Raw genomic sequence first — 23,209 nt, forward strand, 5'->3', positions numbered from 1 at the left:
TTAACTGTTACCAACGATCATTTTAGGGCATCCAGATGAATAGCACTGCACAAAAAGAAAAGCTGAATACTCACCTTCAGTTTTCTCAACTTCTTTAAACCTCTGGATAAATTTCAGCTTCCTTTCCTTGGTCTGAGCTCCCATGGGCTTTGAAAGATCCCGGAAAGTCTTCGGATTCGCCAAGTTCAATGTCTAGAAGGCAGATGTGCGGCTGGAGTTAACTCCCCCGACCCACTTGTGCCCTGGGAGCCACACTCTTGAGTTTTATGGTTCTTTTTATTGGTTTACTGTCATTTGGTCTGACCCCTCTCTGGTGGTTAGCTGGCGGGCTGGGGTTTTATGGCCCCAGAGCCAGTGATCCACAAAGACTTAAAAAGGGAGAGATGAAAAATAAGAGGAGGAGAAGACTGAGTTCACACTCAACCTGTTCCAAGTTGACCCAAATCAGAACATGGCCACCAGTTACTGAAAAGACACTTTTAAAGGAATTCCTGTTGTCTGTGAGGCACTTGGCTCCTAAACTGCATAATTTACTCCAATAGTTCAGGGTCCTTGCTTAGAATCAAACTGATTTTATAGGAAGTTAGAAGTCATCTGTTTGGGGAGGAAATGAGAGGAACTTGCTCATTTTTCCTGGAGGCCCACTCCTTTCCGGGCAGTGAAAGCATGCTGTGACCACCCCTTCCCTCCCTTGGAATACACTGCAGAGGAAATTGGACGAGCTTCAGGGCCAGGTTCTCTGCGAGACTTTTTCTTTTGATGTTCTGTGTGTTAGCAGAGGACCAAGATTTTCTGGGGTTTGCATTTCTTTATAGGAGGAGGTACCTGTGTATCTCTCTGTTTTCTTTTTTCTGAGATAAGGTCTCTGTCGCCCAGGCTGACATGCAGTGGAATGATCGTGGCTCACTGCAGCCTCGACCTCCTGAGCTCGTGATCCTCCCACCTCAGCCTCCCAAGCAGCTGGGACTACAAGTGTGAGCCATCATGCCTGGTTAATTTTTACATTTTTGATAGAAACAGGGTCTCACTATGCTGGCGAGGCTGGTCTCGGACTCCTGGGCTCAAGCAATCCTCCTGCTTCAGCCTCCCAAAGTGCTGGGATTACAGGCGTGAGCCACTGTGCCTGGCTCATAACACTTTCTTTCCACTAGCAGTGAATCCTCAAAGCTCCACTGGGGGCCCAAGGTGTCACTATCTCAAATGCCTGCACAAGCCAGGGGGAAGCAGGGACAAGGGTGAAACGGTCCCTCTTAAGATCCCAGTGAGTGCTGGAGGGGACACACTGAGACCCACATTCAGCTTCAGCAATCTTGCCAGCTCAGGAAAATGCCTAGTTGCCAGATCTCATGGTTTTCCAAAAGATATTGGAAATCCAGATTTTTTTAAAGGAGAAATCTCCTAATTTTTAAATGTTGATAAATAATCAAGATTTTAAATAGCCAGTATGACCTAAACAAAAAAGGCCTTCAAACCACCACTTTGCAACATGTGAGTAGGTTTTGTGTCTGAAATGCCTTGGTCTCTGATGGACCATTAGTACAATATGCAGCAGCCAGTGCTAGTTTTGCTGCATTAAATGTCTTAAGAGGGGATGGGAGGACACAAAGGAACGAATCTCCCTCTCTCAAATCCTGAGGGTCTGCCATCCAAGCAGCCCTAGGCAGGACTGGCCAGGCTCATCTGAAAAGTGGCCCAGCCACCTTGTGTGCTTTACACACTGCCCAGCACCTCTCCAGATGGCCAGGGCCCAGGTGGCCAGGACACTGCTCCATAGCTTGGTTGGCCCCACAGGAGCACAGACATCACCCTGTCCAGCTGTGGAGTTTTTCTCCCCCTTTTTTCCCTGCCTGCTGGGGCCCAGGGGTGGAAGCTAAAAGAGATGAAGGATCTGTTCTTGCCATCTTGCCATCAGCCTCCCCTGTCGGTACACATGTCAGTCCAGATCTCAGATGAGGCCCAGACACCATCATCTCTGTTGCTGAACTTAAGCTACAGGAAGAGTGACTTGTTCTTTCTGTGTGTCGTATCTCTGTGTGTATCTCTCTCCTTTCCTCCCCAGCCCCTCCCCCTGCACACATTGATTTTAGGAACAAATTCCACGGCCCACCTCACTTGTAACTGCCTCTTCCCACAAGAGCTGACCCATGGCACCATCTTGCTAGATGGCATCAGGCGCCTTCACTGTGGAGAGTAAGCCAGGAAGCTCCCTGGGGCTCATGTTAGCAATTATGCTAGTGGTGTTGATCATTCCGCAGGTAGAGCCAGGACAGGAACCCGGGCAGCCAAACACCAAAGGCCACCATGGGGTTAAGAGATCTGAGGCTGGGCATAGTGGCTCACGCCCGTAATCCCAAAACTTTGGGAGGCCAAGGCAGGAGGATCATTTGAGGTCAAGTGTTTGAGACCAGCCTGGACAATATGGTGAAAACCCATCTCTACTAAAATACAAAAAAATCTAGCCAGCGTGGTGGTACATGCCTGTAATCCCAGCTACTCAGGAGGCTGAGGCAGGAGAATCGCTTGAACCCGGGAGAGGCAAGTTGCAGTGAGCAGAGATGGTGCCACTGCATTCCAGCTTGGGTGACAGAGTGAGACTCCGTCTCAAAAAAAAAAAAAAAAATAGAGATCTGAGCTTCAGCAGCCATTAGGCCCGGGTACCCAGGTTCATGTGATGGAAACTCCTAGCAGAGGCTCTGCATGCTGACTTAGGGTCTGTGTTATAGGGGTCCAAAAGTCTGAGGGCAGCTGTGGGTTCCACAGGAGGACCTTACCTCTGAGGTGTAGTCTGCAAGAACCCAGGGGAAAACAGGGTACTGCATGTAGTCATTGCAGGTTCTCCCAGCCACGGTGTTGAGGTACATGAGATACTCAAAATTGCTGACGTCCCTTTTCTACCAGAAGAGACAGAATGAGGATAAACCAAACACGTTTGATGCTCCTCCAAAACCGGGGGTCTCACCCTTAGGCCTCAGTAGCAGGCCCTGGCTCTGTGGGTGAGGACAGGCCGCCAGCCCCTCGGTCACTTCCTGCACATCTTATGCATGAGCTGGCGCCAACTCAAGACCCACCCACGAACGGAGGCAAGTGTATTTGGGAAGCAAAGTCAGCCAGGAAAATAACCCAATGCAGTTCAGCATCCAACATCAAGGATAAAAGATTCTTTTGTGTTAACTGTTGGATGCAATACTCAGAAGTTCACTAAAATCATGCACATATGCTGTGTGTGAACTGACTGCTGACCTGGGTGACTGAGACCTATTTCTCGTTGTCCCCCAATCTCTACAACTGCCTCTCTTGGGGTCTATTCATTTCTTTGAGAACCCGGGCTGAATGTCAGCTTGTTCAGGCTGGGAGCCATGTGTGTCTTCCAGAAACAAGAAGTGACACCCATGCCCTGCCCCCTATGTGGCTGTATACATGTGTATCTTCACAAACAGGGTGTGTGTACCCACTCGGAGGCATCCACAGTGTACAGGTGTGCATGCACGTGTGCACACACACACACACAAACATGCACATTTCCCAGCTCTGACTCCAAAGTGCAAGACTCGTCCTCCATCACCGAGATCTGGTCAGGGAAATGTCTGGGAAATTTTAGTAAATAAATAAGATCCCTGCCAGGTGTGGTGGCTCACACCCATAATCCCAGCACTTTGAGTGGCTGAGACAGGTGGATCGCCTGAGGTCGAGTTAGACACCAGCCTGGCCAACATGGTGAAACCCCATCTCTGCTAAAAATACAAACATCTGCTGGGCCTGGTGGCGGCATCTGTAATCCCAGCTACTTGGGAGGTTGAGGCAGGAGAATCACTTGAACACAGGAGGCAGAGTTTGCAGTGAGCCGAGGTCGCACCACTGCACTCCAGCATGGGTGACAAGAGCGAAACTCCGTGTCAAAAAATAAATAAATAAAAAAAAATAAGAAAAAGAATATCCCTTCTTGGTTGATCCACACACTTCCTTTCCGTTGCTAGGGCCTGGGCCATTCTCTGGCTTGCCTTCCCAGAGGGCTTCCCTCCAGAGGAGCCACTGTACCTGCCACTTCTGCAGCATGGTCTTGTCGGAGCCGGGGTATCTCCTGTGGGACAGAAAACCATGGTGGTGACCAAATATACCAAGGCAGGAACAAGAAGAGGGGAGAGGTGGTGCTTGCTTGGGCTTCATGGGGCCAGGGTGTTCGGGAAAGCTGCAGACTTCCCAAATCCCACAGCAACTCTCAGCGGCAGCACGAGGAGACTGCTGTCCAGCTCTTCCGACCCCACCCTGACCTCTGATGTTTAGGTCTTGCAGTCACTGTCCCTCCTCTGTAATGCCAGAACAAGCTGCTGCCTCAAGAAGTCCCAGGGGACATGCAGCCTCAGGTTTGCGGGCCTCCCTCACAACCCACACAGCATTCCCCTGTCGCATCTTGGCCTTCTTTGCCTCTGCCCCGACTCCCTCTTTTGCTGTGTGGATAAAATGCAAACAACACGGAGGGCCATGAAATATGAGGTAAGAGTCTCCCAACTACCTCTCCTACTCAAGAAGTGTCCACAGTCACCAGTTCTAGTGTATGTTCCAGAAGAAATGTTGTACCCATATGCCTGCCTATATGCCTACATAGGTTTTTTTTTTAAACTTCAATCATACATGGGATCACATGGTACGCCAGGGTCTCCATGCAGGCTCCCTTGTGCTGCCGCAGCCCTGGACACCAGCTCACACTGCACTTCCGAAACCATCTCTGCAGCTGCCGGGCAGGGTCACACAGCTGGACCCTAACTGATTCATTGCCCCGGTGACAGGCTTTGTTTTACAACTGACTTTTCCAGGGGCATCTTTTGGCACATGTCTTTGGGGTACTTTTGTGAGTGTATCCGTGAGAGGTTTCTAGCTGTGGTGCTACTGGGTTAAAAAGTATGAGCATTTTCCATTTTGCTACCTATGGCCAAATGTTTCCTTCAAAAGGCCATACTAATGTACATGGCTAAAATTAAAGACTTACATATCAAACTAATGAAGTTCCATTGTGGACTGCCCTGGTAGGAAAACAGGTAGCAAAATGCAATATTGGGAAGGGTGTGGGGAGGAGCCCTCCCTCTCCACCTGAAACGTCTCTTCTATTTAACAGGGATTGCAGAGCCCAGCCCCAAGGTGCCCCTTGGGTCCTTTTCCAGCTGTTTCTTCCCCATCCCCATGAGACTCTCCTCTATACCCAAGACCGGGTCTTTGCTCAAGATACTTCACTACACAAAGTCAAATCTTATTTCCTTGCTCCATGCATCCCCTCTGCCTCAGTCCTGTTCAGGCGCCCACAGACCCGGTCCCCACATACGCTCTGCTCCGCTTGCATGGTCTGTGTCAGGACCCTGCCGAGCTCAGTCTGGACAAGGCCTGGCTGTCCGTGTGTCCTGTGGGGACAGTCCCTCTTCATCTTCCCATTGTAGCCCTACCGTCACATCTTCTGTCCCACGCTCTCTATCCCTCTGCATTCAATTCTTTCCTTGATAGATTTTCCATAAGCGGAAAGCAACCCCCAGGCTGGGGTTTACCTCTTCATCCCTAATAGAGAAGTCATCCATCTGGGCCATGTGTCCAGGCAAGCAACACCCAACAATAAGCAGAGGCAAGACATACTCCGATGTACTGCTTTAGCTTGCAAAGGGTCAAGCGAAGATTTGGTTCTCCTGTTGTGTCTGTGATTCTACCACCCACCCTGTTCTGGAGGGCAGGCTGCTCTTAAGGCTACAGGCAAGGGCAGAGCCCAGGCTGGAGACAGTGAGGGTCGTGACCTTGAAAAGGACCTGTGCTGAGCCCTCCATAGCAATGAGCACGTGGAGTTGGCATTGTCACAGCCTGCTGATCTTGCTACTCTGTTTTAGAAGTTGATAGGGGAGTGACGACAGAGGAGTGAAAACAGGGGAGCTAAATGTGCCTCTTAGGGTCCAGGAAATGAGATTCAGCCTCTGCTTCCCTCTCTTTCAGACATGGTTCTAGAATTTTGCTTGTGGTCATTTGTGATGTTACAATCAGGTGGAATGGTGTACAGAAGAAAAAGGCATTTCACAATCCCACTCCTCATTTCATCAGCTATGAGCTCCAAGGAAGTTCCATCATTTCTGGTACCATCGGAGAAAGACACCATTACCAGCAGTGCCAGGACACCTAGCCAAAGGTGAGTTCTATTTTTAAAATATTGTTTTAAAATTGTATTAATCTGAAGGTGATTACAGAACTCTCAAAATGGTCTGTGTGGTCTTTGGTGGTGACTGGTGATTAGTTGAATGTATTGCTTTAAGAGTTAATAAACAGCATCGTCCATCATCCATCATTATCATATAAGTTTTAGATTAAACAAGATGTTGCAAATGGCTCTTGGCTTTCTAATGTACTCCTGAAATATGCCAGAGGCAGCCTGAGAAAGAGCTCTGTCTGTGAAGTCAGGGACACTTGGATCCAAATTCTACCTCCACTACTTAAATGGGGGTCCCTGGGCAAGACAGCAAACCTCTCTGATGTGCCATCTCATCCTTGCAACACACTGGTCACACCCGTCACACAGGAGCATGGGAGAGCAAGTGTGACCAGGGGTCTGGGAAAGGCTAGCATTGGTGTGGGCATGGAGCTACTCAACAGGCGTGGTCCTGGCGATATTGACATGGTTCAGGAGCAGGGGAGACTCTTTTCCACTCTGGGAGGAAGAAGAGTGCGGTGGCAGAGTGGGTCCTGCTTCTGGTCAAGACCCGCTTAATGCTGCCAGTCCTCTTCTGGGTGACCTTAGAATTGTGCAACCTGGGAACCTGGGCACCTGCTCGGTCAGCCCAGTGGACACAATTCTGAGGAGATCCTCAGGGTTTGCTGGGGGCCTGCACTGAGCTACAGGACAAGATTGGGGCCTGGGGACAACTTGGGGTGGAGCAGAGAAGAACAGAAGAACTCAAAAGAAGCCAGCGAGGATTCTGGCAGTTACCCGGCCTCGCCTCATTGTGGCCTCGCATGGGTGGTCACGCAGGGGGCATCACATCACTCTTTCACTCTCTTCCCACCCAGGACAGGCATCCATCTCTGCCGGATGACTTCAAAGACGGAAAGATTATCTCCGCATCGTGACCTCGTGGCTAGTTCAAGTTCTTTCATATTTTGAGGGGTAATTTACACCCATGCTGCTGCTTCCTCTTTTATTTTTATTTTTGAGACAGAGTTTCACTCTTGTTGCCTAGGCTGGAGTGCAATGGCACCATCTTGGCTCACCGCAATCTTCACCTCCCAGGTTCAAGCGATTCTCCTGCCTCAGTCTCCCGAGTAGCTGGAATTACAGGCATGCCCCACCACACCCAGCTAATTTTGTATTAATCTAGACAGGGTTTCTCCACGTTAGTCAGACTGGTCTCAAACTCCCAACCTCAGGTAATCCTCCCACCTCGGCCTCCCAAAGTGCTAGGGTTATAGGCATGAGCCACCGTGCCCAGCCATGCTGCTTCATTTTTAACCAAATTTCCGTCCTTTACCCTCTAGACAAGCTTCAGAATCTTGAACACTACTGCCATGTGGCCTCAGGGCCTTCCCTGCTCCACGCTGCACAGCATCAGTGCCCTTGAGTTGCCTTATAGTCCTGCTTTGATTCTTCTCCCTTGGGCCACCTCCACCCAACCAGCACCTCCACCCTACCCTAAAACCAGGCCCCCAGAGCAAGTGGAGTAGAGGAGGGAGCCAGATGCATGATTCAAGAGCTCATCCTCCCTGGGGGCCTGGAAGAGCGTCCTGCGGCTGGGCCTCCAGATATGGTGGCTTAGCCCCCAGACCAAAGGTTCTCAGCGAAGGACTCATCTGGCTAAAGGCTGCACCCTCTCAGCCCTGGCAGGAGTCTGGGGTCTCTGCCCATCCTCTTCCTCACCTGGCACTAGGAGGCTGGTGTAGCCCTAACATGGCAGACATCTACAGAGGGCCTGCAAGTTAACCTGGGCCCCTGAACTAATGCAGACACATCTCAAAATCCTGCTCCCACTCCAAATTCTCCCATGTTGTATTGCCTATTTGCAAAAACAGTTTTGAGGACATGGTAAAATGGGTTAGTGAGTGACTGAGGGATTTGGTTCTTGAATTAAGAAGCTCTAGGCATACACAAGTCACAATAAGAAGAAAATTCGCTCATCTGGGTAAGCTGGAAACACAGGCCTGCTGATGGATGTGGGCTATTTCTCAGGACAGGACAATAGTTTTGCTTAGCTATTGCCAGGGGAGACTCCCTGGGTAGGGAATGCGTGAGCTGGGGAGATGCTGGGAGCAGAATGCGGGAGGGGCAGAGCTCTTCAGTGAGAAGCCAAACACACTCCCTCTCTCCCCATTTATTTCTCCTAAGAAGCAAATCTGAGTCATCTTGGACTCTACTTTTCAGACCCATGCAATAGGGCATTAGAAATCCATGCAGAGACACATGTACCCTTCCAAACCAGAGATACCCCCCTGGACTAACAGCTCACTGACCCTCTCTGTTAAAACTTCCTATCTATCTTCATTTCCTTAACGTGGAAATTCTGCATACAGTTCTAGACTTAACAATAATAAGTTAATTGTTTAACCCATTACAAAGTACAAAGACTTTTTGCCTATTGTTTAATTTCCACAAAGGCCCAATGAAGTCACCACAATTTCCATCTACAGGTGAAGATATGGAGGCATGGGGCAAGGAGGTGGTGTACAGGCCAGGGAGGTATGAAATGCACTGTTGGTGTCTACGCTAGGTCTGGCACAGAGCAGCCACTGTGAACACTGACACACTGACTGTTCAGAGTACCTGCCGGGATCAGACCTTGCTCCAGGTCCCTGACGCTGAAGAAAACAAATGCAAACAAACAAAAATCTTCATCCTAATGTATGAAAAGCCAGTTACCTGACAAACTCATCAGTGGCCTATATTTGTTGGCATGACATTAAAAAATGAGCATTAATAAATTGACCAGATTGTTATTGTGTAACCATGCCATAATATGACGCTATAAATAGGTTAAAAATCTGAAAGTTGGCCAAGTGCGGTGGCTCATACCTGTAATCCTACCACTTTGGGAGGCTGAGACAGGCAGATCACCTGAGGTCAGGAGTTTGAGGCCAGCCTGCCCAACATGGCAAAACCCTGTCTCTACTAAAAATACAAAAATTAGCCAGGCATGGTGGTGGGCACCTGTAATCCCAGCTACTCAGGACGCTGAGGCAGGAGAACTGCTTGAACCTGGGAGGTGGAGGTTGCAGTGCATACCAGCCTGGGTGACAAGAGTGAAACTACGTCTCAAAAAAAAATAATAATCTGAAAGCTTATACAATACAAAGTTATTGCCAGTTGCCAAAATTATGAGTGCTTTTAATTTTCATAAGGTTTTATATACCTATATTTTAAAATGTATTTATCTTGTATATTTTTCTCTTTTAGATATTGATTTTATTCTTGTTTATGTGCTTTATGATTTTTATATTATTTAATTTCAAGTTTAAATTGTGCATTTATAATATTTTAATTGGAAGTATACTGGGTAGTAGAATTTGTGGTAATTTTTAATTTTTTAGTCATCCAGTCACAAATTTATTTAAATCCATTTGCTGTCTAAATTAAATTATGTATTTTATTTTTTGGACTTATAATATGGTAATGTTTATCTATTCAAAAATGTTATAATTAACTCTCTTATTTAATAAAATTTGTTTTGTTTTTATTTCTAAATTGAATTCATTTCATTTTGCATTTTTGTACTTTTCAAAATTTTTACCACTTTAATTTTGGATTTGAAATTATTTATTTCACTTATTTGTAATTAATGTATTTTCTAATGTATGACTAGGTGGAAAAATTTAGAGCATTTAAATTTCTTATTTCTGTATATGCATCTTCTAAATTTCCTTCAATGCTTCATCATCTGCATAATAATTTTCAGACTTATTTTGTTTTGCTCTTTTCTCAATTTCTGGAAATTTAATGTAAGAAAAAAACGGAAACATAAAAGACCACAGATGCACAAAGAGATTAATTGTAGCCTTATTCATGATAATGCCAGGCTGGAAACAGAAGGAAAAGCAAAGCACGAGACTCACTGCTGTGTGTTCATTCAAGACGCAGATTTCAGAAACTACACATCAGCATTTAATGACATACGATCAAGTGAGAGAATGTGATTACAGGGACGTATGATTTTATCAGTATTGTAGCTACTCTGATTTAATAGTGGAGAAAAGGTACAAAGAGAAAGAAAATGGTAAGAAATAATTAAATTCAAATAAACAGATGAAAGCCCTCTCAAAGACAAAGAGCAGAAAAAAATACTTGTGCCAATTAGAAGAAAGCGGATTGATATTTTGTGAATGCTACTAAAGTGAAATATGTGTCCCTTTCAAGAGAAGTGTGTGGCTTCTTCCCTGTGTAGTCACATCCCCCTGCCGTTGCCATGGACGGGGACTCTGCCCCAATCCTCTCATCCTCTCCCACTGACTGCTGGGTGAACCCGAGGAAAAGCCCAGATGCAGGAATCACAGTAGGTGAGGCCTGGGGTTCCCTCTGCCTGGGGGCAGGCAAGCCAGGCTGTCAGGAAACAGAGTTTCTTTTTTTTTTTTTTTTTTAATGTTGAGATATTTATTAGACATCAAGTAGAGACACTGCCTAGACATTCAGATATAGCATCTGAATCATAGTATTTTTTTTTTTTTCTTACAGACTCTTTCAGCCTTGTGTCCTCTCACTTTGCAGGCTGGCGTCAAGATTATGCTAATGACCTCCAGGTCCCAAGTCTCTTGTTGCCTGGTGACAGAGTTTCACAGTTGAGGCGGAGAAGCTGGGACTAGCAGGGTAAGTTTTGCTCCGGTGGTGGCCCGCGTTTATCAGTTTACTTTAACTCTGCCAAACAACTGCTTGGATCTCTACTTTTTCTCTTCCTCCCCTCCTTAGAGTAAGCAGCTTTGGAAATGCCTGTTCTCCGAGTATGGTTTATTTACAAAGCCCAGACACCAGCTAATGCATTATTTAGGAGGGGAGGAAGCTTGCCTGAGCCCCAGCCAGAAGGGCAGGTAGCTGGGGCACAGTGGGTGTCCTCAGGACTCAGGGCAGCGGCAGTGCCTGGGGAGGCAGGCGTGCGAGTCAGTGGGGCTTTGGGGATCACACAGGATCCTCTCTCCAAAGTCTGGGTCTCCATAGTGTTTTTGCTGCTCTACAGGCAGGTGGAGATGTGTTTGAACTGCTTGCTTTCACCCGACCAGTCACACTTCTAAGGAAACTAAACTGTGAGGGCCTGTTCCTTCAGGAGGGTAGAGTCCAGCAGAGCAAACCTGATTACTGCTTACTGTAATGGGGCTTGGAGAGCAATCCATGTTTTAAGAAGTCTGGTGGTAAACCTTTTCTACAAGTTATCCTGAACATTAGAACCCACTAATGAGTGGTTAAGCCCTAGGCTGAGCTGGGCCTTGAAAAGGGGATTCTTCATGGGACACATGGGAACACACTCCTCAAGTTCCAATTTTTATGAGAGATACAGTGGAAAAATGCAGGCTTCACTTCGAGTCTTTGTGACTCCTCGTAAGTTTCTCAGCCTCTCTGAGCCTCAATTGCTGTATTTCTCCAGTGGAGAGGAAAATGGACATGTCAGGTGGTTGTGATTTATTTATAACGTCTGTAAAATGCCTGGCCTGTAGTGGGTGGTCCACAGAATCCATATAGAAACAGGAACCTCATTTTAATGTGCTAAAAACTAGGTAGTGTTGTTGCTTTGCAAAGGGTCTGGCACATAATAAATTCTCAATACATTTATCAACATCATGGATGCTACCTGAACCAAGTATGGAATAACACTCCCAGTCAATGAAATGGGGACTCGGAAGGGTTAAGAAACTTGTGCAAAGTCAGGTCTAGGAGGACAGGGCTGTGACAGGCCCGTAAGCTGGGCTGATCACATGCCTTCTGGGTTTGAGCCTCAGCCTCCAGGGGAGATGGGAGGCACTGAGACAGCTGCTGTCCACCATGCAGGGCTCCTGAGCCCCATGGTTGTCTGGAGACCGGTTTGTTAGTGCCTGGTGCTTGGTGCCTCCAGCTTCCGCTTGGGCCTCCAATGGTCTCTCACTGTTGCCTAGCGTCAAGGGTGACTTCAGGCACTTTCTCCCTTCCTATCAGCAGAGTGAGGAGAGAGTGAAAGCTAGGTGATGTTTCCACGTCTCTGAAACCCTAGAACACAAGGTGTGCAACTGAGTCATGCACGTGTCTACTCTGCTGCCAACCCCATCACCAACTCTCAGCCCATCACCAATGCAATTCACTGCCAACTTTTCAGTTTCTGAACTCCCTACCAGTCTCATATAATGGAACTCACCTCAGCTCCTAGAGCTGGGTCTGATAACACAAGAGTGCTTCCTTTTCGGGGAGGGATGAACCATAAGGGTGGGGCTTGACCTGAACAAGGAAGAAAGTTTCCCATGGGATCTAGCTCAGCTCCCTCCAGCATCTGCAGAACATGATGAGTCAGGAGCTTCCTGGGCAGCCAAGAGAGCCACAGTTACCATTGGACACTATAAAGCCAAGCGTGCATGGAAAAGCAGCTAAGTCCACAGGAAAGGGCACCAAGCAGATGCTGGCTCCAGACGAGGCGTGTGCCTTTAACAAGACCCTGGGCGTTTCGTCTGTGAAGTGGAGTGGCTGGATTAAATGAGATGACGCACATGAGGCACTTAGATTTGGTCCTGGGCAAAAGGAAGGAAAAGATACAGGAAGTGTTAGGGCCCTCTAGCAGTTACAGACAGCTCTTGAGTTTTCTCTTTGCCTGGTCCACATATACAACGTAGAAGAATGTTCTATCTGCTCTGCTTCCACCACGGAGCCTGGATCTGCACGGTCCCTCCTCCGCCACGGCCTTCTGCACAGACTCCCCTCCTCTCCTGCCTGCAGCTGGCCTGTCTCCATCACTCTCCTTCCCTCCCTCTGCTGCCTCCCTGAGGCCAGCGTTGTCCTTCTAGAGGGCCTTATGTTGTCCCCTACCAGTGAGCACATGGCCCACCTCGTGCTGCCCCTGCCCGGCTCTTAGCCCTCCCCTCCTCGCCCTCCGGCTTGCACCCTCTTCCTGTCAGTTCTTTCCCAAATCCTTCCATGTGGCCTCTTCTTAGCATTCTAGTTATAGCTCAGATGTCACCTTCTCAGAAAGAGCTCCCCACCCACCTCAGTCTGAACTAGCAACGTCCCCACCAATATGCTCTTTCTGACTTTGGCATTCTCTGTCTCATCATCAGCTATCATTTGCAGAGCATTGACACCAACTGCAATGCTCCTTGGGTTCTCTCTCTCTCTCTCTTTCTTGATTTGCTCTCTCTTGAAATGGTAGTTTCACGAGAAACACAAAGGTATAGCCTTGCTCACTGCATATCCACTGACCCGACCCATAGTACACTCCAGAAGGAATTGTTGGATGGATGAGTGAATGAGGAAACTGGACTGTAGCAAGCTCTAGAGATTAAAAGTGAGTAAAGGCATAATTATATCTATATGTAGCTATTATTATATTTCTTTTTCTGTAATCACTAGTAATGTTATTATTAATAATTTGTCAGTGCTTGAAATGTTGCAAAGACTTTGTGTTTGGGAATCAGCAAAGATTGTTCTCCAACTCTTCCACCTCAAATTCCTGACCGGTGGGGAGTGGCCCAGAGCAGCTGGTTTGAGGGAAGTGATGGAGACTGTGGTGTCTGGTGACTCCACCAGCTTTCCCCACCAGCACCCGCCACTGGTGGTAGAAGCCAGATGACTGTTTGTTGAGTGCCCACTGCACACTGGTCACCTAACATTTTTATCACCTTATTCACTCTTCAAACAACCAGCAATTGACCAATCCATTTTGCAGAGCAATGAACTGGGCTCAGGTGTCTTACTAGACTAAACCTGGGTTGGCAGTGAAGGGGAGTAGGGCTCACTTCCATTTGCCTCACAGCTCCCATGCTCCCTGCAGCCCACCTGCCTGCCTTTTCAGGCACAGCAGGCCAGGGACAGCTGGCATGACTCACATACAGGTGACCATCCTATCTGGAAGCTGCCAGGGAGATGCCCTGTCCTGAACACATCATTCTCAACTCTCCTGGCAATAGTTATGTCTGTTTACGAAGTCCTAAGGAAAGGTGTCTGTCTTGTTGGGGACAGTGTTGAGTGCTTCAGTCATGATTTCTAATAAACCTGATGTAGATTCAAGGAGGAAAAGGAAATCTGAATTTAGGAAAAGTTTCTACAGAAGAAATTTAGGATTAGACGTTGCAGCATTTCCTAAAAGACAAGGGCCTTCCATGCAAGCAATGAGCCCAAACTCCCCTTTTCCTCCACTAACCGGAAGCATTCCTTCAAAAAGTAGGCCACAGTCTTCTCACAGTCCTTCATGTCTGGATGGAGGTTGCAGGGAGAAAGTTCAGCTGCTGCTTGACGTATCCTCCCCACATTGCACCACGATACGGCCACCCGCTCCTAGCAGGCCATGTGTTGTTTATAGCACAGCCCTCCATGGCTAGCTGAGGGTGGGCTGGATCTGCGAGAGCATCTCTGGAGGGAAACAGGAACACCTGCGCCGGGCTGCCTGCTCCTCCCCCTTCTCAGTGGCCACCTCTTGCACGCTGCTCTGTGACACCATGAAGAGCTCACAGATGACCCAGGACACACTGGCTGCCTCAGACAACCAGATTCTCCACCTGTTGTCCCTGTGTCTGCAGGGATGGGGACAACCTCCATCTGCAACTGCCCCAGGCAGATCTGGATCCAATAAACCATCATCATCACCACCCTGTCCCCTCCCGCATTCAGGTAATAGGAAAGGAAGCGGTATCGTGTGTGTGTGTGTGTGTGTGTGTGTGTGTGTGTGTGCACGTGTACATGTGTTTGGAGTGTGAGTGTACATGCATGTGTGTGAATGTGTGTTTGTAACTTTGTTTCCTGGTTAGAAATAGATTTTATATCTATTGCAGAGAATTTAAAAACTATGAAGACAAACAAGAAGGAAAGTAAAAAGAGCACAGCACTGTCACCTCCAGAGAGCTGTGTTGCTGATGTTCTTGGCTTCTCTCCTCTTTTCTGTGTGTGGAGGTGTGTGTGCGCCAGAGAACAGGGGGCTCATGCAGACAGATGTATTTTCACTAACATGACATCTTTAGCATATTGCCTTTTGATATTTTTGGAAAATAATGTTTTGTTTTGTTTTAGTTTCTGTTTATTATTTATTTCGTTCTATGATTACATTACACTGTGATTATTTTATCAATAGTCTATTGTTAGATATTGGGTTGTTTCTATTTTTTTTTTAATTTTTACTATTTTAAATGGCACTTCCATAACCAAGTTTATATCAAAAGTCTTGCTTTTATTTACTAAAGGAAGATTCTTAGAAGTGGTCTCCATGTGTTCTCCATAGCCTGGTCCCACCTCTTCCCAGAGTACAGCTGTCTCTCTGCTTCATCCCATCCCTCTGCCTTGGCTCTCATCCTTCTCCCCTTGGCCTAACCCAATTAAAGTGGCTTCAAATTCGATGCTACTGACCTGTCCCCAGCCCCCTAGTGCACTTGTTCTCAGGGTCAAACAATCCATGGTGCCGTCATCTGCTTCTATTTGGAAAGCATCTCTGTCTCCAAGAGGGTACACACTCAGTGACCAACAAATATTTTGTGTGCAAGTGGCAACCTGAGTTTTCCCAAGGGACCTCTCCCTTAAAACATATTCATGTTCTGGAAATCCTTTAACAGTACACGTAAAAACACTGAGGCAAGTTGATTACGCAGCAACTGACTATCAGCTATGAAATCTGGGACAAAGCTGAGAGCTGAGACCCTTTCTGAGAGCATGGTAGTCAAAATTGACCTTCTTGAGCACCTATAATGTATCTATTCAACTAGTATTGACTAAGGGCCTACGCTGTGCTAGGAACTGGGATGGACAAGTGGACAAGACAGACCATGTGTCTTGCAGTAGGTTGGGGAGGAGAATGAGGGACAGATAGTAAATGCGAGCATAACAAGTAATGCATCATAAACTACATTTAGATCCCAGGTGCTATGGAGGAGAAGTGCAGAGAAATAAGGGGCATCAGTGTGTGGGGGAAGGTCCATCTGCATTATTAATTGGGGGTGGATGGAAGAGGAGGTGTCAAGTCTGATGCCACAGTTTGGGCCCTGAGTGTCCACAGGAGGCCAAGGCTGTCAGCCCAGCCGGAAGAGGCTGTGGTGGAGCAGCTGGCTGGGAGCTGGGCTTGGGACAGGCAAGGTGTGAGATGCTTATCATCATCCAAGGAGAAAATGCTAAGTAGGCAGTAGGTGACGTGAGTCTGGAATTGGGGAGCAAGGTTCAGGCAAGAACCAAACACTGGGGAGTTGTTAGTGTATAGATCGTATTTAAAGCAACGAGATTAGGTGGGCTCATGAAGGCAGAGTGTAGACCAGCATAATGAGTGTAGACAGAGAAGAGGAGAAGGGGCTTGACCATGGCCCTCAGGGGGCACGTGGCAGAGGCAGCTTCTAACCCAACCAGTCAACTCTCTCCCATGCCTGGGCTATTTCCACTGCCCCTGATGCCCCCACTCACTGGGCTGGAGTATGGGGTCCAGGACATGGTAGCTTCCTGCTGGAGCCCAGATGCTATGAGACCAGCCCAGTGCAACTCCATGCCTGGTACCAGCCTCAGGTCTGGGTTTCTCGTGTTTATTTACTTATCTTTTATTGTGCCTTCTCCCACCCTCCCTTTCCTCCTTCCTTCTTTCTTCCTCTGTCCTTCTTCATTCCTTCCTCTTGTTGTCCATCCCCTTCTCTCTGCAATGAGGTCTTTCTCCTGGATGTTTCCTCCATCTGAAATTCTCTCCCTGAATCCTCACTTCCTCTGATCTCTGCTCAGATATCTTCTTCTCAAAGAGGGTCCTCCTGACCACTCCTTTCCAAAAAAGCACATCTTCCATTTTTCTTCTACTCTCTTTTTCTTTCTAACATCCATCACACCTGTCACTACACTTTATTTTTGCTTGATTCTTCTAGAATCTGAGCAGGACCTTCATTTTGTTTGCTGCCTGGAACAGTGCCTCATTCATCACAGGTTTTCAAGGAATATTGTTGATGAGTGGATGACTTCAAAAGGCCGTGGGAAGTTCCGTTGCATCCTTAGAGTTAACCCTCAGCATTCCCTTTCTCAGTCATTTCACACCTACCCAGGTGGTAGGCGGTCAGCAAAGCTGCCACAGAGCTGCGAGCTGTCCTGCAGCAGATAGGGTGCCACAGTGGACTTTGGGTCGTGTCGCCAGTGGGCTCTCACTAGAACTAGAGGGTGTGCTGTGCAGAAAGAACTCCATGGAGGAGATGCCCCAGCATGGTATGAGGGGGCCTGTGCAGCTCAAAGGAACAATATGTCCTCTTGTCCCCCAGAATAAATTAACTGAAAGCCTGAACTCGGGGAGTGGGGGTTACTGTCCATAAGGGTGCTGGGCTGCAGGGTCTAAATGGGGTTTCTACCCAGCTGGCACCTGGAGTCCCAGCTCCACAGTTGGTCAGCTGTGCGGTCCCATCCATGCTGCTGCCTCCTGGGCCAACTTCCACCAGCACACACACACACACACACACACACACACACACACACACACCGCAGCCAAAGCCTCCAATGGCCATACTTTCCCCTCCCCTGACCTTGGGGAAACAGCCACTTTTACATCCTCTTTCCATGAGGGCAAGCTGAAGCTCGTGGTGTTCAGGAGACCATCTAGGGTCATGGGAAAGGTAAATGGGGGGCTGGGCACACCCACCATGGCCAAAGCCCTGGCACATTCCCCCTGCCAAGCCACTTATCTGAGGTCCAGTTTCCTTATCTGTGGGAGGAGAGGAGCTGGCAATAGCAGCGCTTAAACACATTGGGTAGAATGGAATCACTGCTCACCTCATGGGCTTTAAAGGGGCCAGGTCTGCCTTGGTTCTTTGACTTTTGCTTCTGTTGAGGTTGGTTTGTGTGTTTTGGACCCAGGGTGGAGAAACAAGGCATTTCTAGTCTGTTAAACTAATCATCTTAATATTTTATTTTAATTGTAAGGCACCTATTCCCTTTTGTTCCTTTAACAAATCCAATTAAAACAGAGTAGATCCAGAATTACAAAATAGATGCTATTAAACCAATAAGAAATCATAATCTTTTGTTATTGGGCCATGTGACCTCCTGGGAACTTTTGCTCCAAATAAAAGTTGAATTCCTATTATCCGCTAGGGGAAAGGGGGGAGTTTGACAGCTAACGGCTTTCCAGGCAGCACATGTGCAGAGCCAAGCCGGTGCTAAGGATAGAGAAGTAAATAATACTAGGAGCAGACAAAGCTATAAATGTGTAATATCCCAGGAAGACACTTAGAACTGGGTTGATCAAATTAACCAGATAACTGCCAAATGAAGTGAACCTGAGAATTTTTATACAGACACTCTGTTTGCTGCTTTACAGGCATGGGGGTGGAAGTTTTGATGTTCTGGGAAGAACATTTCCTACAGCAGTGCTGGAATAAAGCAGCTGAGTGAGCCGGGACAAACTCCTCACACACACTCCCTTCCCCCGCACCGCCCAGAATGGGAGGAATATTCCTACCACAAAGGAGAGTGGTGTGGATGACTGAAATGACAAAGAAGAAGTCACTTTATGAAGACATGGGCATGATGGACCTCTCAGTGTGGGTCTGAGGATGTGTGTGGGTGGGGGAAGGAGTGCAGGGGAGGCATCATTTGACGAGCACATGGAGATGGCCGCTGTTTGGCAACAGCAGAAGTAGCTTACGAGAGGTTAGACTTTCAAGTGAGCTCACATGGTAAAAATCAAACTTCTGGCGGTCTGCATACAGCAGTCCCTGAGACAGGGGTGCTACAGCAGTCCGCAGCCCTCCAGGGCAAAAGAAATCACTGCCTCTCTGGCGAGTACTGGAGAATGCAGTTGGCCAATGTTCCTGGGTGATGCTACATGAAAAGCCTATCTTTGCACTCCTGACTCACACTCCATGTGGCAAGACATTCACACTGCGTTAATCCTGCAGGGACTGGAGGAGCCGAGGAGCAACCAGTTCCTGCCTCCATTGCCACACACTTGGGGACACATGCCCATGAAGTGAACTGGCTTGTGGCATTATGTGTGCCCCATAAACTTTCTCTTTCTCTCTTTCATTGTCAACTGCCAAGCTCAGTTTAATGCCTCCATTAATGCTATTAAAATATCATTAACATTCATATATGTACATATTTAGATATATACCCACGATATATGATACATCTATGAAAATGAGCATCCTACATATTGGCCCCTGGGCAGTAGAGTGAGCAGGCAATGGGTCACACTGAAGTGATTTCTTCAGGGACCTTATTTGCTCGTGGTTAGTTCTTCCAAAAGGTCAGTGGGATATCTGCATTACTGAACCTCTGCAGGGACTTTGGCTAAGGCTGGCTCTCTGTCTCCTCACTCTGTTGAGTTGGCTGGCTGCTTCAGCCAGAATGCACACCATTCTTCATTTAGCAGACTGCCTGGGGGGGTGACATTGCGGTTCTCAGGTCAACCCATGCCAAATTAGAATGGACTTGAGCAAATGTCTCATCACCCAGATTTCTGGGGACTCTTGACATTCCTTGGTTCCAGTGTCAGAGATTCCAGCAAATCAGGAACAGCCTTCTTGAGGCATTAAGCCATGGAGGGCCAGTGGCCTTCCTTAGTTTCTTGTGCCTAAGTGGGCGTGGCTTTCAGCCTGAGAGTCATAGGTTTCCAGAATGGCTTCCGCTCCTTGGAGGGTGTGGGGGTGAGCAAGGTACCCCCAGGATAAGGCATTTGTCACTGCTGGAGCACAGGCAACAGAGGGAGGAGAGAGACAGGTGGCACGGTGGATGGAAAGATTATACACCAGCTTGGGTATCAGACACATCAAGGTTTGACTTTGGCTGTACTCTTTGCTGTCTGTGTGATCTTGGGAAAGTCACTTAACTTCTCTGAGTCTCAATTCTCTTATTGCAAAAATAAGGTTGATATTTTGCATGGTTGCTCTGGAGATTAGATATACATGAAGGGCCCAGCACCATATTTGAGGCAATTTCTTTGGTACCATGAATGAATGATGGAGAGGGGCTCTTGACATTGGCAGTATTTCCAAAATTGATGTCAGAACCCCCCTAAACCATGGAGTCCCTGTAAGATTCCAACTCCTGCTTCTGCATCTCTCTCCTGCCATCATCTTTCCATCAGCTCTGCCCAGAGTGTGGTGGAGCTACTGCTGTGAGTTGCACCATCCTCTCTGCACCTCTAATCTCTCCTTTTCTGGCAACCTGTCCTTCTGCCCACAGGGAAGCAGGGCTCAAATTGGGGCAGTTAGTGGAAAAAAAAGCTAAAGCACTTTATGTTTATACCCCCAAGAAATCTATATTCCTAAATCTAGGTAACACTGCAGAGCGAGTAGCACAGCACACAGTTTCTGGTCCAGAATGATCACTGGACAAGTGGTAACTCTCCAATCTATGTCTGAGTCAAAAGTTAGTGCTGATTTCGGAGGCCTGCTCAGAGGTTCCCAACACACCCATTATATACACAGGACCCACCATGACAGCACAGGTCTCCACCTCCCACAGACTCCATCTGTGAAGATACAGCCCTGCCTCTCTTTAGAAGGAGCTTGCCCATTCTAGAAGGGGCAGAGGACACAGGGAGTGACCTGAAGCCACTCAGGAGGTCACAGTTAGGTGAGCTGGGCTGTTACATGCACAGTAAATATGAGGGTTGGGAAAGAGAACAAATGCACTTACATTTGGGAAGTTTGCATCATTTCCTCTTAAGAAATGAACCACAAGCAAAGGGTATTTCTCATCCACGTGACATGAAACCTCCTATAAAGCTAGTCCCAAATACTGGCTGCGAAACGGCAGTGACTTTGGGGGTTTCAGTTCCATGTGTCTGTCCTGTATCTCAATGGATCAGTTGAAAGATTGAAATTAATATTGTGAGATTGTGTTAGCAAGCTATTTAGAGATGTTAGAGATATAGAAACAAAATCAGTCTTGCCTAAAAATGTAGTCAAAGATACATGTGTGCGAAGCAACAGACAAATTCTAGTATCATAATAACAAGGATCTTACAACTGAAAATGCTTGCAAATATTCGAATGGCATTAATATATTGGCTGCCACTACTTTTTTAATTTAGATATCCATGGGGTGTCCTACCATGCTGTTTGATTCACAATGACTGGAGAGAAAAAATTAATTAGAAATTAAAGTAAAACCAACTAGTCCACTTTTTCCAAAGTATAAAAGCCAATTGTACAAGAACAAAGAACACCCAGTATATTTAGAAACCTCTTAAATTTGAGCTTCTAAGCTGTTCATGTGAAATGAAATCTATTATCCATCTAGCAACACATAAATGCATTCATTCATCTGTCTATTCACCTTTCTATCTGCTTATCTACTTACATCTTTCTCCCTATAACTATTAGCTTTCCTTGTGTGAGTTGATCCTACTCTGACATTTCAAGAATTCTATGAATTGATAATAGGACATCTAGCCAGTTTCAAAAAGATGATCCAAAGAGCATCTATTTCTCCCTTTTTTTTTTTTTTTTTTTTTGCCAGTTCTTACCCTGGGCTGGAAGTGGCTACACAGAGTTGGATAACACAAGGCATGTCCTTGGTCTTTTGAGTCTCTGAGATGGGACTTCTGGCACTGGGTCTGCTTCTAGTAGTACTGGGCAGCTTAGGGGATCAGGATGGACCCTGAGCCATGCAACATACTCTTCTGCCTTCTATAACCGAGAGCAAGGGTCCCTACCAGGGCCCCAGGGAGAAGCACAGAGAGGGTGGAAGCTCACAGTGCCCCATCTGGCCCTGGGGCTGCCTCAGGATCCAGGCTCGCTGGGGAGGTGAAGTACATTATCCCAGTTAGACCTCACTTTACCTTGAGGTGATTAATGAGCAGGCTGAGAGCCAAAGGACCCTTTGGAGAGAGGCTCCTTAATGGAGGAGTTCTCTGTATCCAGCTCTGCACTGCTTCCTCATCACCATTCATCAGAGCTGGGAGGGCTTCTTCTCACAGTGTGGGTGGGCTGTGGGCAGCAGGAGCAGCTGGGCCCAACTGGCTGGATCTCCCGTCTGCTGGAAGGACCCCTTCCTGTCCAAGATTCTCTCTAACCCATGCTCAGTGTGTTTAGCCTTCCTGAGCGGAATTTTATCTTAGAGAGTAGAAGAAAACCAAAAGGCAGCCCAGGTTTTGGGTGTTCAGGGGAATCTCGTGACCAGAATCAGTGAGGGTCTAGATTTGAACTATTTCAACTTGAGGGCCAGGTCTGTTTACTGTTTATCTATATTGCCCAGAGGTTTGATATATGGTAGGCACTCAATATGCACATACAGTGAGTGAACAAATGAATGAATACTTCAGTAAGCACATGGACATAGCTTAAATCAGTCCCAAATGACTAATAACGACCACAGACAAATGGAAATTTACTAATTGTTTAGGTCCATGGGATAGGGTTGCCAAATACAATACAGGACTATGCGGTATTTGGGACATATATACACTAAAAACTATTTGTTGTTTATCTGAAGCTCAAATTTTACTGGGGATCCTGCAATTTTATTTGCTAAATCTAGAACACCTACCATGGGAGAAGCCATTGATAAACATCTCAGATGCGTGCATAGGCTTCCCTGATCTCAGTTCATTTCTTTTTAATGAAGATACCAACTTAAGCACAGTAGACCGTTTTTCTGACATGCCAGCTTGTGAACAGCTCTTCCCTGTGGTACACAACATCCCCCTGGCAACACACAAGGGAGACATACACATTGGACCACAGCAGTGCCCAGATGCTACCTATTTGGATGTCTTTCCAGGGGTAGAACTGGGTTGTGTGGGGGCGTAACGTACCAAAGTCACAAACTTCCAACATAGGACGAGCCAGCAGGCATAGTGAGAGGAACAGAAGTAGAATATGGAGTCCCAACTATTTTGTAAAGTTTTTTAAAAAATGGTTTTTTAATGTGTCTACAGCAAAATTGCCTCTTTGTGCACAGTTCTCTAAGTTTTAACAGACGTATAGATTCATGTAACCACCACCACTGTCAGGGTGCAGGCAGTGACATCACCCCAGAAAACTAACGTGCCTGTCCCTTCTAGTCAAGCCTTTTCCCCACCCCTAATCCCTACAACCACAGATCTGTCCTGCACCTAAAGTTATGGCTTTTTTAGAAGGTCACATAAACGAAATC

At 47.1% G+C, this 23,209-nt stretch overlaps 1 protein-coding gene across 4 annotated transcripts in view; it reads right to left on the reverse strand.

The window, feature by feature from the left end:
- WDFY4 (WDFY family member 4) overlaps nt 1-23,209 on the reverse strand; it is a 297,793-nt gene that overhangs the window by 35,861 nt on the left and 238,723 nt on the right. For all 4 annotated transcript variants that reach the window (XM_021672243.2, XM_021672242.2, XM_021672241.2 and 1 more), the window contains 3 exons: nt 4,036-4,078; nt 2,772-2,891; nt 75-192 (listed from right to left, as the gene is read on the reverse strand). In XM_021672243.2, coding sequence (XP_021527918.2) covers nt 75-192; nt 2,772-2,891; nt 4,036-4,078 — 281 coding nt within the window. The remainder of the gene's footprint in view (nt 1-74; nt 193-2,771; nt 2,892-4,035; nt 4,079-23,209) is intronic.

Source organism: Aotus nancymaae, unplaced genomic scaffold (assembly GCF_030222135.1).
Source record: "Aotus nancymaae isolate 86718 unplaced genomic scaffold, 86718_ANA_hifiasm-v0.15.2.pri h1tg000099l, whole genome shotgun sequence".
In the NCBI taxonomy this organism is placed as follows: domain Eukaryota; kingdom Metazoa; phylum Chordata; class Mammalia; order Primates; family Aotidae; genus Aotus; species Aotus nancymaae.